This window comes from Saccopteryx bilineata, chromosome 4, assembly GCF_036850765.1.
Source record: "Saccopteryx bilineata isolate mSacBil1 chromosome 4, mSacBil1_pri_phased_curated, whole genome shotgun sequence".
NCBI classification, from domain to species: domain Eukaryota; kingdom Metazoa; phylum Chordata; class Mammalia; order Chiroptera; family Emballonuridae; genus Saccopteryx; species Saccopteryx bilineata.
This window is the reverse complement of record NC_089493.1, coordinates 24,327,652-24,342,589: the sequence shown is the minus strand read 5'-3', so window position 1 is coordinate 24,342,589 and position 14,938 is coordinate 24,327,652. Positions and strand designations below refer to the sequence as shown.

At 46.4% G+C, this 14,938-nt stretch overlaps 1 protein-coding gene and 1 pseudogene across 1 annotated transcript in view; both read right to left on the bottom strand.

Moving 5' to 3' along the window:
* SPTLC2 (serine palmitoyltransferase long chain base subunit 2) overlaps positions 1-1,243 on the bottom strand; it is a 105,005-nt gene extending 103,762 nt beyond the window's left edge. The window contains exon 1 of the mRNA XM_066278315.1: positions 958-1,243. Coding sequence (XP_066134412.1) covers positions 958-1,089 — 132 coding nt within the window. The 5' untranslated portion in view covers positions 1,090-1,243. The remainder of the gene's footprint in view (positions 1-957) is intronic.
* A 12,195-nt stretch (positions 1,244-13,438) lies between these two features.
* Positions 13,439-13,528, bottom strand: LOC136337035 (U6 spliceosomal RNA; annotated as a pseudogene).
* Positions 13,529-14,938: the final 1,410 nt, after the last annotated feature.

Here is a 14,938-nt window from a genome sequence, read left to right as displayed (position 1 = left end):
AAGAGTCGATATAGCAAATATCACAATACATACTCTCCAGCAACACTGACGTTGCATCCTTTTAAACAGTTTGTCTTCAAATTTTTCTGCAGATTATGTCAGTCCAGGGAATTGAAAGTTTAACAATTACTTTCTTGAGAACTTTTCAAAATATTTCAGAACTGCCTGGATTTGGTTGGTGATTCAGACTTGGTTAATTAGTATAGAGTCATCACAAGTCACCACTAAGTTAAACAACCCTTTGTGTGATAGAACTGTTGCTCAAAGGGTCAAAGGGGCCATCTAACTCAACCTGGAGCCCGGGATGGGGTCTCGCCTCGGGCTAAGAGCATAATGCTTTTGAGACAACTGGCTTCACTTACAGATCTGTGGTCCAACGTCCCGCCTGCAGAAGAGGTCGGGTATGTGGTAGGAAGTGACTATAAGTTCGCTTCCGCCTGGTACCACCTTCTAACTTTCTTTGCCACCTGAGGACCCCAGGATGGTTTTCCTTGGAGGGCTCCAGGACTCGAAGAGAAAGCAACCATCTCGAGGGCTTGAGGAAGGAGCCTCGGGAGAATCAACAGCCCCCGAAAGGTTCCTCCGGGGTCCGAGGAGTCACCCCCTGCCTCCACTGGAGGGCGGCGGCCCGCATTTCTGAACAGATCGGACAGAGGAAAGCACTGGGCTTTGAGCACACCCCAAACCTCCGAGGACAGCCGAGGAAGCCCTCAGGCGAGGAGAGACAGGGGAACCCTTGTGCCACCCCGGTGCCGCCCCTGGGACTCCAGCTCGGGGCAGGCCCGGTCAGCGCCAGGACACCGCCGCCAGTACACCTGAGCCGCGCCAGACTACCGCCCTGTGAACGGTCATCGTGGCCTCACCCCGCCCGGCCGCAACCTCCGCCGGCTCCCGAAGGGCACCAGCTCTCGGGGTCCCGGCCCACAGCCCCGGCCCAGCCGCCCGGTCCCACCTTACCTGGCCGGCTGCGGCAGAGGCAGCGGCAGCGGCGCTGCTCTTCACGTACCCGTTCCGCACTTCCCCGTTCGCCACGCAGCCGTTCGCCCGCACCGCGCGACGGCAGCAGCACCCTCCGGGCTCCGGCCGCATGGTCCAGGCAGCACCAGGCGCAAGACGGACTCTGTAGGCGGTGGCCCAGGCGGCGGCGATTCCAGTCCCCTCCGCACCCACCCACCTCCCCGAAACCGGAAATGGCTGCACGCTGCCGCCAATTCCCGGCTGTCACATGAAGGCGGGGCCCACTCCCGCGGAGGCCCGGCCGCCCACGGGAAGACCAGGCGGAGACCAGCAGGAGGGTCGTGAGCCTAAGGACCGCTGACCAATCTGGAAAAGGAGGAGGCGGACCGCATACTGCTGGCTGACCAATCATGGGCGAGAATAAAGTGTGGAGGGGGCTTCTGGAGGGACTTGTGGACCTGGCACCTGATTGGAGGCCCAACCCTGGTCGTTGGTAAGGCTTGGCTGTTTAATGGTCCACACTGAGGAGGAGGAGGAGGGGCTCAGGAAAAGGCAGCCAATTAGAATGTGAGGGAAAAAAAAAGAGGCTGATCCCCTCTCTAGAGTAAGTTCCCCGGTTTTCTAGGACAGGTGCTGCCCTCTCTCTCTTGCCTCTGGGTAAATTCTTAGGTTTAATCCCAGGCCATGACTGGGATCATTATTTAATTAACTAATTTCTTTATGGATATTCATAGATTAGCCTTTGTGACATTCTCTCACCATTATTCAGTGTACATTAACACATTTTTTTCCTCCATCTGGCTCATTTTTTTTTCATATGTAAAATTTTACTTTTCAAGTACAGTTTACGTTCAATATTATTTTGTATTAGTTTTGGGTGCACAGCATAGTGGTTAGGCAATCATATGTATACTTTACAATACGTTAACACATTTCTTAAATAATATTTCAAATGTCTCTTTGCCCTTCACACTGCCCCTATCAGTGCTTTCTGTTCAGTTTCCTTTCAAGAGCACCTCCTTGGAAGTCAGGAACCTGGCCTTCTTCTAATTCTGCCAATAACTGGAAGATAAACCTTGAATATTTAACTTTGGGAGCCAAATTCTTTAAAGTGGAGTTAACATCTCCCGCTTCTTAGACTCATCGCAAGAATTATATCATGGTGAATTTATCATACCTGGCCCACACTAGGAGCATAATAAATGCTATATTATTTTCTCACCCCTTTAATTCTATCTTCCTACAGGGGTTAGAAAGAAAGGCAATGGATGTGAGAGATTTTTTTGGTTACCTATAAAGAATTTAGTGTCGCCTGACCAGGTGGTGGCGCAGTGGATAGAGCGTTGGAATGGGATGCAGAGGATCCAGGTTCAAGACCCCAAGGTTGCCAGCTTGAGCGCAGGCTCATCTGGTTTGAGCAGAAGCTCACCAGCTTGGACCCAAGGTCGCTGGCTTGAGCAAAGGGTTACTCGGTCTGCTGAAGGCCCGCAGTCAAGGCATATATGAGAAAGCAATCAATGAACAACTAAGGTGTCACAACGAAAAACTGATGATCTCTCTCTGTTCCTGTCTGTCCCTATCTATTCCTCTCTCTGACTCTCTGTCTCTGTAAAAAAAAAAAAAAAAAAGAAAAGAATTTAGTGTCACAGTTAAGAGTATGGATTCAAGTTAAGAGTATGGATTCAGGCCCTGGTTGGTTGGCTCAGTGGTAGAGCGTTGGCCTGGCATGCAGGAGTCCCAGGTTCGATTCCCAGCCAGGGCACACAGGAGAGGCGCCCATCTGCTTCTCCACCCCTTCCCCTCTCCTTCCTCTCTGTCTCTCTCTTCTACTCCTGCAGCCAAGGCTCCATTAGAGCAAAGTTGGCCTGGGCGCTGAGGATGGCTCTGTGGCCTCTGCCTTAGGCACTAGAATGGCTCTGGTAGCAACAGAGCAATGCCCCAGAGGGGCAGAGCATCGCCCCCTGGTGGGCATGCCAAGTGGATCCTGGTCGGGCGCATGCGGGAGTCTGTCTGACTGCCTCCCCGTTTCCAACTTCAGAAAAATACAAAAAAAAAAAAAAAGGGGGAGTATGGATTCAAGTCAGGCCAGATTTGAATTCTGGCTGCACTACTTAGCAGCAGAGTGAGAGTGACCTCTTATGTTTTCATCTGTACAGAGGATCTAACAGGTGTCCTGAGGATTTAATGAGTTCATACATGTGGGGTATTTTGTTCAGGACCTGGCAATTAGTAAACATTATTGAGTGTTGGTTATTATTAACTGCTGAATGCACCTACGAGAACCCCTGCATTACCTGCCCCCTCCCCAGCTTCAGAAAGGAGGTTTGACAATTAGCAATTTTGCATGATATAGGAGCTGAGCAATCTAACAGCAGGTAGGTATAGCCCATAATCTTCTTTGAGCCAACAAACAGCATGATCCCTAAGAACTGAAGTATAGCATAAACATATGAAGCTAAAAAAGAAGCCTATGGTTAGTGCCTTGCATTCTAGTGAGAGACAAGATGCACACATAGTAAACAATAAAAGGCTAACTGAAGACTGAAGGCTGAAGGCTGGAGAGATTAGGCAACAGGAGTTCTGAAGAGGAAGGCTGGTCTAGACTTTCTATATAAGAAGCTTTCAGTGCAGGAATCCGGTTGGAATCATGGCTAAGGGACTTTTTTCTTTTTTTTTTATTTTAGTGGGGGGAGGGAGAGAAGAGGGGAGGAGCAGGAAGTATCAACTCCCATATGTGCCTTGACCAAGCAAGCCCAAGGTTTTTGTTTTTTTGTGTGTGTTTTTTTTATTTCTTTTTATTTATTCATTTTTATTTTTATTTATTTATTTATTTATTTATTTATTTTTTCATTTTTCTGAAGCTGGAAACAGGGAGAGACAGTCAGACAGACTCCCGCATGCACCCGACCAGGATCCACCTGGCACGCCCACCAGGGGCGATGCTCTGCCCACCAGGGGGCGATGCTCTGCCCATCCTGGGTGTCGCCATGTTGCTGACCAGAGCCACTCTAGCGCCTGGGGCAGAGGCCACAGAGCCATCCCCAGCGCCCGGGCCATCTTTGCTCTAATGGAGCCTTGGCTGCGGGAGGGGAAGAGAGAGACAGAGAGGAAAGCGCGGCGGAGGGGTGGAGAAGCAAATGGGCGCTTCTCCTGTGTGCCCTGGCCGGGAATCGAACCCGGGTCCTCCGCACGCTAGGCCGACGCTCTACCGCTGAGCCAACCGGCCAGGGCTTATTCATTTTTAGAGAGGAGAGAGAGAGGCAGAGGAGAGAGAGACAGAGAGAGAGAAGGGGGGAGGAGCTGGAAGCATCAACTCCCATATGTGCCTTGACCAGGGTTTCGAACCGGCGACCTCAGCATTTCCAGGTCGAGGCTTTATCCACTGCGCCACCACAGGTCAGGTCCAAGCCCAAGGTTTTGAACCGGCAATCTCAGTGGTCCAGGTTGACGCTTTATCCACTGCGCCACTACAGGTCAGATAACTAAGGGATTTTAATTGAGTTTAGGTAGTGAGCTGAATGAATTTGGTGAATACCTGAGAGGAAGATGTTGGATGAGCTTAATCTTGAAGGATTATCAGGATTTCGAAAGCTGGAAATGGGAGGGAAGGGGAGGATGCTCCTGGGAGAGGGAACTTCAGAAGCTCAGGTGTGGAGGCTGTAAAGAGCAAAGCCTTAAATTGGAGACAAGGAGTAAAGGAGCCTGACTAGATTAGAGGAATCCTGTTAGCCAATCCCTCCATCTGGAAGGCAGGATACCAGGCCCTTGTCTGGTTCTGCCACTTACTCATCACATGGGGTCTTAGACAAGCCATGCAACATCATCCTTGGTTTCTTCATCCATCTTACGAAGTTAATGCTACTACCTCACAAGGCTATTGTGAGCATCAATAATATACCACGCACATGATCTGATGACCTTGCACACCATTGCTAAATCACAAAAGGGATGCTTCAGAACACAGTAGGAAACACCCCAGGCTCCATGTGAGCAGAAAAACAACTCCTTCCAGATGCATAAGCAGCCTGATCATCATTTTACTGAGTTCATATGCAAAGTTCTGTGCTGCTGTGCTAGGCACCAGGGTTACAACTCTTCTCTTCCTCCAAGATTGCTCAAACCACTTCAACTGTGAAATCTTTCTTGAACTCCAACCTCCCCTCAAAATTAGTCACTTTCTTCTCTGTGAACTTAATACACACCCGTGTTAACATGTGTCACATTGCTTTGCGATTGTTTTTTAAAAGAGACCTTACAGCCTGACCTGTGGTGGCGCAGTGGATAAAGCGTCAACCTGGAAATGCTGAGGTCGCCGGTTCAAAACCCTGGGCTTGCCTGGTCAAGGCACATATGGGAGTTGATGCTTCCTGCTCCTCCCCCCTTCTCTCTCTCTCTCTCTCTCTCTCTTCTCTCTCTATAATGAATAAATAAAAATAAAATCTTTAAAAGAGACCTTACACAGTGGTGAGGTGCCAGAGCTCTATAGTTAGACAAGATTGGAGATCCAGCTGCAGCACTTAGAAGCCTTGTGACTTTGGCGAAGCTGTCTAACCTCTCTGTGACTGAGTTGTTTCATTTGTAAAGTGGGACATACCTAATAGAGTTATGAGAATTAAATGAGAAAAGCATTTAGCACCGGGTTCTATCATATAATATTCAAAAAGTGCTGGTGATTATTAGTTGAATAAGTGAATTATTTGTTAAATGAATGAATGATTGCATACAGTTATACCACAACTAGACAGAGAGCAGGCTCCTTGAGTTCAGGGAATTGTCAAATTCATTTCTGGGTTTGCAGCACCTAGCACAATGCCTGGTACATAGTAATTGCCCAATAAATAATAAATTAATAAATGGGTGAATGAATGAAAATTTGGCCCTGCCTCCAAGGAGCCTTCTATCATATGGAGATGAAGATTCTTTTGATTGCAGATAACATAAATCAATAATAGAAAACTTAATCAAGAAAGGCAAGCTTATCAGAACTCTACTCAAAATAGTTAAGTGTTGTAACTTAGCAAAAAATCTCAGTCTGACCAGGCAGTTGAGCAGTGGATAGAGCATCGGATTGGGATGCGGAAGGACCCAGGTTCAAGACCCCGAGGTCACCAGCTTGAGCGCGGGCTCATCTGGTTTGAGCAAAGCTCACCAGCTTGAACCCAAGGTTGCTGGCTTGAGCAAGGGGTCACTTGGTCTGCTGAAGGCTCGCGGTCAAGGCATATATGAGAAAGCAATCAATGAATAACTAAGGTGTCACAACGAAAAACTGATGATTGATGTTTCTCATCTCTCTCCGTTCCTGTCTGTCTGTCCCTATCAATCCCTCTCTCTGACACTCTCTCTGTCTCTGTAAAAAAAAAATCTCAAACCTCAGCAACAAAATAGACCTTCCTCCTAGCATCAACTTACTTCTGAGGCTCTCAGTAACCTACAATTTTCACAGTTTTCCAAGGTCAAAATTATAAACTCCCTGAAAAGGGCAATCTGGCCCAATTTAGGGAAAGATGTCTAATGCTTGACTAATCAATCAATGATGATCAAAGCACAAGGTCAAGTTGCTGGAGGTAAGGAATCAGTTACAGAGAAGGAGGACTCACTGCAGGGAAGGAACAACCCTATCATTGTCCCTTACAAAGAATGGGAGTGGAAAGGACACATAACCACCACTTGGAATGGATATTAAAGAAGGAGATTTCCAGTATAGCATTTTTAAAAAGGACGTGCAGAATTGCAGCCTAGGAAGAGAAATGCAGTGAGAAAACCACCCATTTAGCTGGAGAAGCAGCCCACCTGCACGATCAAATTGGGGTCTTGTTTGCATGCAGTGCAGATTAACACTGGCTGATTTACACAAATGGGAATTCATTGGAAGGTGATTAGCCACTCAGATACCTGGCTGGAAGCTGCAGGATCAGGATTAGAAACAGCCAGGAGCCAGAGAAGTTCTAGCAGGTGAGGCAGCAAGGACCTGAGCAAGAGTCTGTGGCAGAAACTGTCCGGTGAGCTCACCACCAAAATGATCTCCAACCAGCCCTTTCGTCCTTGAGCCACTTGTCCGAGGGTCTGAGTCCTGGGAGAGATAATCAGATTGACTGAATTTAGTCACATTGATCCAAATGGGGGGACAGAGGGAAAGGGGAAGCAAACAAAAGAAGGATGTAGTTTCTTCACCTTTCATGTGGGAGGTGCTTACCAGGATTCACACTCCCAAATAGAGGACACAAATGAGAGGACTTTCCCAAAAGGAAATTGAGGACCTCATAGATAAAGGGACTGGATGTTGGACAGGCAAAATGACCAAGGTCCATCATATCTATTAAGGTAGCAGACTTTGAAACAACCGCTTCTACACAAAACCCAGGACTGGGCAATGCGGAGCTATTATCTGATCCTGATCCTGAGAGCATCATTTACCTTTCAGGCTTCATTCATTCTGGGCATCATGTTAGGAACTACAGATATAATGATGAACAACCACCACAACAACCACCACAACAACAAAACGTGGTCTCTACTCCCACGGAGCTACCATCTTGATTTACAAGAAATGGATCTGCTTTTCCCTTATTCACTACTCTTAATACAATGAACTAAAGAGTCTACTTCTTTCCTGGGGTTTCTGGCCCTACTTTTTCTGGAATATCTTAGGATACATTTTTGATCACTCTCAGTGGCAATATTTGCATCTACAAAACTGAGTCAGGGCCCTGACCAGGTAGGTCAGTTGGTTAAGAGCATCATCCTGATAATACACCAAGGTTGTGGGTTAGATCCCCAGTCAGGGAACATATAGAAATCAACCAATGAATACATAAATAGGTGGAACAACAAATTGATGTATTTCTCTCCCTCCTTTTCTTTTTCTCAAATCAATAACAGAAACAAACAAACAAACCACTCTTTCTGTTCAACACCCTTCTTTAAAAAAAAAGAAACAAAAAATACTGAGTCGACCTTGGGAGCAGAGTTAGAATGGCAATATCATTGTGAGGCCTGAGTTGTTTAAAGGAATAATTGTTTGCAAATACAAAGCTTTAAGAGGCATGATGGTTTCTGATTGGCTCAAGGTGCCTGTTGAGCATCCATTAGTGATTTTAATCTGTGCGTTGGAGCTTGGAGATAAAACAGATGCGCTCTCCAAGAATAGGTAGCTAGAGCCTGTCTCTCGATGGTAGGTGTCTGCCCTTGTGTTTCCTCTGCCCTAGAAGCATCTTGGAGCCTCCTACTCAATTGCCATGCCCCACGCTGCCACCCTGGACTTCCTGTGGGTACTCACACAACAGTACTGTTGCAATCATCTGAGCCTCTGCTTCAGGAAGTGGACTTTTACTTCTGGCTTCAGGAAGGAGGAGAAGAGGTGGTGCTGCAGATAATTATCATGGTGATAGTATTAGTCAAGAAGACTCTTGCGGTTGCAAGTTTTGAAACTGAATTCAAGTTGAATTAAACATAGAGTTTCATTGGCTTACATAACCAAAAAGACTAGGTAGGGATAGATCTGACTGGATCTAGGTGCTCAAAGTATGTCATTAAAAATCTGTCACTGGCCCTGGCCGGTTGGCTCAGTGGTAGAGCGTCGGCCTGGCATGCAGGAGCCCCAGGTATGATTCCCGGCCAGGGAACACAGGGGAAGTGCCCATCTGCTTCTCCACCCCTCCCCCTCTCATTCCTCTCTGTCTCTCTCTTCCCCTCCTGCAGCCAAGGCTCCATTGGAGCAAAGTTGGCCCGGGCGCTGGGGATGGCTCTGTGGCCTCTGCCTCAGGCGCTAGAATGGCTCTGGTTGCAACAGAGCAACGCCCCTGATGGGCAAAGCATCGCCCCCTGGTGGGCGTGCCGGGTGGATCCTGGTCAGGCACATGCAGGAGTCTGACTGCCTCCCCGTTTCCAACTTCAGAAAAATACACACACACACACACAAAAATATACATATATGTCACCATCCTTGGTTTGGTCTTCTAATAAATTGTGTTCATTCCCAGATAAGAGGTCACCATGCGATGGTAAAGATGGCTCACAGCTGGAAAGCTTGTAGTCAACCAGCTTTAAAACCTCAGCTGAGGGAGAGTGCCTTAGGCAGATGTTGAACTGATTGGCCAGGCCTGGATCTTGTGCCTACCCACTCCCCCAGTTTTGAGTCACAGGCTCTGAGAATGGGAGATCAATGATTTCCCATATGGAAGAGATGGGTGCTGTTTCCAGGAAAAAAGGGTGCTGAGCAGGAATAAATAACAGATGCCTATTATACTGTACATGTTAAATATTATAATAAGGAATGCCTTGAAGATTCTCAACATTTTAAGATGTTATACTTTAAGACTCTCCTTCCTCGCCCTGGCCCGTTGGCTCAGTGGTAGAGCGTCGGCCTGGCGTGCAGGAGTCCCGGGTTTGATTCCCGGCCAGGGCACACAGGAGAAGCGCCCATTTGCTTCTCCACCCCTCCCCCTCTCTTTCCTCTCTGTCTCTCTCTTCCCCTCCCGCAGCCAAGGCTCCATTGGAGCAAAGTTGGCCCAGGCGCTGAGGTTGGCTCCATGGCCTCTGCCTCAGGTGCTAGAATGGCTCTTGTTGCAACAGAGCAACGCCCCAGATGGGTGGAGCATCGCCCCCTGGTGGGCATGCCAGGTGGATCCTGGTTGGGCGCATGCGGGAGTCTGTCTGACTACCTCCCCGTTTCCAACTTCAGAAAAATAAAAAAATAAATTAATTAATTAAAAAAAAAGACTCTCCTTCCTCAAATCCAACCTCCAAAATTTACCCCAAATTTATGTTGACTTATGCTGACTAAAGTGATTGGTATCATCTTCATTTTCATTAAATCATCATCCCAAAGCAACTAACAAACATCCTATGTGTATGTAGTTGTATAAGAAAAATAAAAATTTCATCTCTACAGACTGAGAATTTACTCTTTAAGAGAGCAATAACAAGCCTGACCAGACAGTGGCACAGTGGATAGGGCATCAGACTGGGATGCAGAGGACCCATGTTCGAAACCCTGAGGTCACTGGCTTGAGCGTAGGATCATAGACATGACCCCATGGTCACTGGCTTGAGCCCAAAGGTCACTGGCTTGAAGCCCAAGGTCACTGGCTTGAGCCCAAGGTCGCTGGCTTGAGCCCAAGGTCGCTGGCTTGAGCAAGGGGTTAATCGCTCTGCTAGAGCCCCTGGGTGAAGGCACATATAAGAAAGCAATCAATGAACAACTAAGGTGCCTCAACGAAGAACTGATGCTTCTCATTTCTCTCCCTTCCTGTCTGTCTGTCCCTACCTGTCCCTCTCTCTGACTCTCTCTGTCTTGTCAAAAAAAAAAAAAAAGATTAATAACGATGACAAAGATCTCACAGACACCCACAACAGCTCTGAATGTTATATAACATACTTATGGTTTAAACTACATGAATTGAATTGTACTATCTATAAAGTATATCTCAATAAAAAATAGTTTAGCGCCTGACCGGGCAGTGGCGCAGTGGATAGAGCGTCGGACTGGGATGGGGAAGACCCAGGTTCGAGACCCTGAGGTCTCCAGCTGGAGTGCAGGCTCATCTGGTTTGAAGAAAAGCCCACCAGCTTGAACCCAAGGTCGCTGGCTCCAGCAAGGGGTTACTTGGTCTGCTGAAGGCCCGCGGTCAGGGCGCATATGAGAAAGCAATCAATGAACAACTAAGGTGTTGCAACGCGCAATGAAAAACTGATGATTGATGCTTCTCATCTCTCTCTGTTCCTGTCTGTCTGTCCCTGTCTGTCCCTCTCTCTTACTACTCTCTGTCTCTGTAAAAAATAAATAAAAATTAAAAAAAAAAAAGTTTAGCAAATGACAAATAAAAATGCTCATTGGTTCCTGGGCAATGTGGTATATAAGTTCTATGGAGTGATGGGATTTGCATATTTAAACAGTATAGGTCAGTGATGGGCAATCTTTTGAGCTTGGTGTGTCAAAATTCGCCAAAAAACTGAGCATAACTCAGGTGGTATGTCACTTCGAGAGAAAAAACCCATAATTTCGCGATATTTATAGTTTAAATAACAAAAATGTATAATTGTAATATATAAATGTATTTAATAAACCAAAAACTAATTATTTAACTTACCTGCTTAGTGACTTCTTTGTTCATCTGTCAGTCGGTTTCTTTTGTTGGTCTTGATATTATTTAACTTGTGTGGGGTGCCGTGAACTAAGATTAAGTGAGGGGGAGGGGGAATTCTTTAACTAACCTGCCTATTAGTGACTTTTTTGTTGCTGAATTTCATTGGCTAAATCTTCAATTGAAGGTTGGTATTTTGTACACTTCAAGCCCAAGCAAGTGCTACTAACTTCATCTGTCAATCTGTTTCTTTTGTTGGTTTTGATATTATTTAACACTGAGAATAAGGTCTCACAAAAGTACATAGAGGGAAAAATTGTGAGTAAAGCCATTGCTATATTTTTCAGGGTGCTAAAAGTGTCTGGTAATCGATTCCAGGCACTCCAAATTTCCTGTTTGTACTGGCACTCCTCTTGATTCTCCAAGCGGGACCTTTCCAGATTTTCAAGCTTTGACCTTAAGTCGACAAACACCTGAGCCCAGATGCTGTCTTGAAATTCGGCAAGTTGCATCTTATGTAAATTAAGACGGCTGCCGCTATTTCTAATGGTGGGAAACGGCACCCATAGCACAGGCCCTCGCCTCTCTCAGCCTCCCCCTCACTTATCTCAGTAATGATGGTCAATTAGAAATCCATGACAACCCAGAACAGTAGATTGGATGATGGTTGCTGTGGTTATGTGGTTGCTGGTAATGGGGATCACAGGGCCCCCAGAGATGCCTCCCTTACAGCATTCCCCTGCTCTCTGCTCTGCTGGCCGGAAGTGAGGTCAAAGATCCCCTAACAGCATAACCGGAAGTCCCAGAACTAGACGCTTTGTGCCAGAGTTCTGTTGTTTTGAACTACAGACCTCCGGCACAGAGTGTCTACACTACAGCAAATGTTTTATCCTCGGCTACTGCACCTGGCCATGCAGGAGCCGAGGATGAAACGTCCTTCTCTGCATGCAGCCCCATACTTCTCTGGTATCTGTCGAAAATGGCTACATATGTCAGTGCTGACATGCGTGTCATAGGTTCGTCATCACGGGTACAGGTTTAAGGTGCAGCTGCCATTTCTTTCCCATTTCATCATAAAGCCCTTTTCTGCCTTCCTCACCACCCTCTTCATATTTAGTTGACACTGCTACATATTCTTGGGACAAAATCACTTCACTTCCTTTAGAATGGCCTTTTGGAGCTCTTCCCCCTACCCTCAATATTTCTGCACTTTTTCCTCACATTTTTTCCTATCTTGTACCACCCTGAAAAACAATTATTTCTGATGCCCAATGTCTAGGAGAGCCACTTAAACCTGTATCTCAGAGAGCTATTCTATTGTTTATCTCCGAGAGTATCTTAAAAGCCACAAATTCTCAGTAGAAGTCCTGAACAGCACAGGAGTGAGAACAGGCAGTGGGGATGGCACAGGGCACCCAACTGGTGACAGGGAAAAGGAACTTTCTTGAACCTACTTTAAACCCTGACACTCCAGTATTCCCAAATATAGCCACTTCTGTTTTATATCAACATCTTTTAAAACATAAACGACAACTTTAGAGTCACCTTCTGTTCCAATCCAAATGTGTCTTTCTCCATGCTGACAATCCCATACTAATCCAGCAATCTATATCTCCTTTAAGCTGGTGGCCTCTCTGTCATCCATTCCACTCTTCCTCCACTGGCCATTACTCATATATTTAGAGTTGAGTTAACTACTGCCCAGCCCTTGCCACAGTAATTGGTTTAGGGACAGACATACCGGAGCTTAGTTGATTCAAACATAGAAAGACTATAGAGATTTTCGGTTCAGTGGTTGCGGGAAGGCGTGCTACCTGAATGTGAAACTTCCAACCCCTGTAGCCATTCTTCTACTGCAAGGAAGACCCAAGTGAGGATGAAGCTAACATCAAGAAGTGAGCAGAGTGGCTTACAAACATAAGGAGGTGGTGCTCTGCTCACACTATACCTGAGGCCTACCTCTAGACTGCGCAGTTATACTGAACTGTTTATGCCAGTTGAAATTGTTTATTTATGAATGAAACACTTCAAGAATTTGGCCCTGGCCGGTTGGCGCAGTGGTAGAGCATTGGCCCAGCATGTGGAAGTCCTGGGTTCAATTCCGGGCCAGAGCACACAGGAGAAGCACCCATCTGCTTCTCCACCCCTCCCCCTCTCCTTCCTCTCTGTCTCTCTCTTCCCTTCCCGCAGCCAAGGCTCCATTGGAGCAAAGTTGGCCCCGGGCACTGAGGATGGCTCCATGGCCTCTTCCTCAGGTGCTAGAATGGCTCAGTTTGCAGAGGAGCTACGCTCCGGATGGGCCGTGCAACGCCCCCCTAGTGGGCATGCTGGGTGGATCCTGGTGGGGTGCATGTGGGAGTCTATCTGCCCACCCCCTCATTCTCACTTCAGAAAAATACAAAAAAAAAAAAAAAAGAATTTGTGCGTCATCCTTGTGCAGGGGCCATGCTAAGTTCCTGTTTTAGTACATGTGCTGCTGAAGCAAGCACCACCCAAAATTCTTTTAAATTTAAACTTAAGGCACCCTAACTCTTACAGTCCTTCAGCAGAATCTTGCTTTCTATTATTGAGGTATAACTGACATGAAGTAAATTGCATGTGTTTAGGTGTAAGATTTGATGAGTTTTGACATATGTACACACCTGCGAAATCACCTCTACGATAAAAATAATGAACATATTTATCAGCCTCAGAAGATTCCCAGTGCCCTTTAAGAACCCTCCTTCCTCCAGCACTCTCTCCTACCCCCGACTTTCTGTCAATAGACTAGTTTGCATTATCTAGAATTTTATATAAATGGAAGAATAGAGTGCCATAGACTAAACGTTTCTGTCCTCCCAAAATTCATAGGTTAAATCCTAACCAGCAAGATGATAGTATTAGGAGATGGGGCCTTTGAAAAGTGATTGGGTCATGAGGATGGAGCCAACATGAATGGGATTGGTGACCTTACAAAAGAGTCCCCAGAGACATCCCTTGTCCCTGTGGTCATGCAAAGTTACAGTAGACGCTGTATCTGCTGGTGCCTTGATCTTGGACGTCCCAGGCTCCAGAACTGTGAGAAATAAATCTGTGTTGTTTATAAGACTCTCAGTTTGTGGTATTTTGTTATAGCAGCCTGAATGGACTGAGCTAGAGAATTGATACCCAAAAGTGGGGTGTACTATAACAAATAGCTAAAATGTGGAGGCAGCTATGGAACTGGGTGATGGGTAGAGGCTGGAAAGTTTCACTGAACAAGGTAGAAAAAGCCTACATTGTCATGAAAGGAGTGTTAGGCGTGATTCTGGTGAGAGCCTAGAAGGCAACGAGAAGAACTGCAGAGACAATCTGTCTTCTTAGAGAATACCCAGGGCACCCTGCACGGAAGACTGGTAGAAACATGGACCATTCTGACGAGGTCCAAGATGGAAATGAGTCACATGCTATTGAACAACGAAGGAAAGGCCAATCGTCTTATAAAGTGGCAAAGAACTTGGCTGCACTGTGCTCATGTCTTAGCGTTTTGTGGAAGGTACAACTTGTGAGTGATGAAACTGGGCATTTGGCTGAAAAAATATCTAAGCAAAGTGTTGAAGGAGTGGTCTGGTTCCTCTGGAATCGTATAGTAAAGTGCAGGAAGAAAAAAATGACTTAAAAATGAAATTGTTAATAAAAAAAGAAGCAGAATTTAAAGATTTAAAAATGTCTTTGTAAAGAATGAGAAAATACCTTTGGGAGAAAACACAAGGAGTGTGGCCAGGGAACCATTTGGAAGGTAGCTAGTCATTTTAGCAGAAACCCTGAAAGTTGTTTAAGACAAAGGAAGAGTGCAAAGGAGGGGCCACCAGTGCATTTGTTTGTCTCACTCAAGTCACAGTCTGTCTCTCACACTCTGGCACCTAGCTTGTTGGCCACTC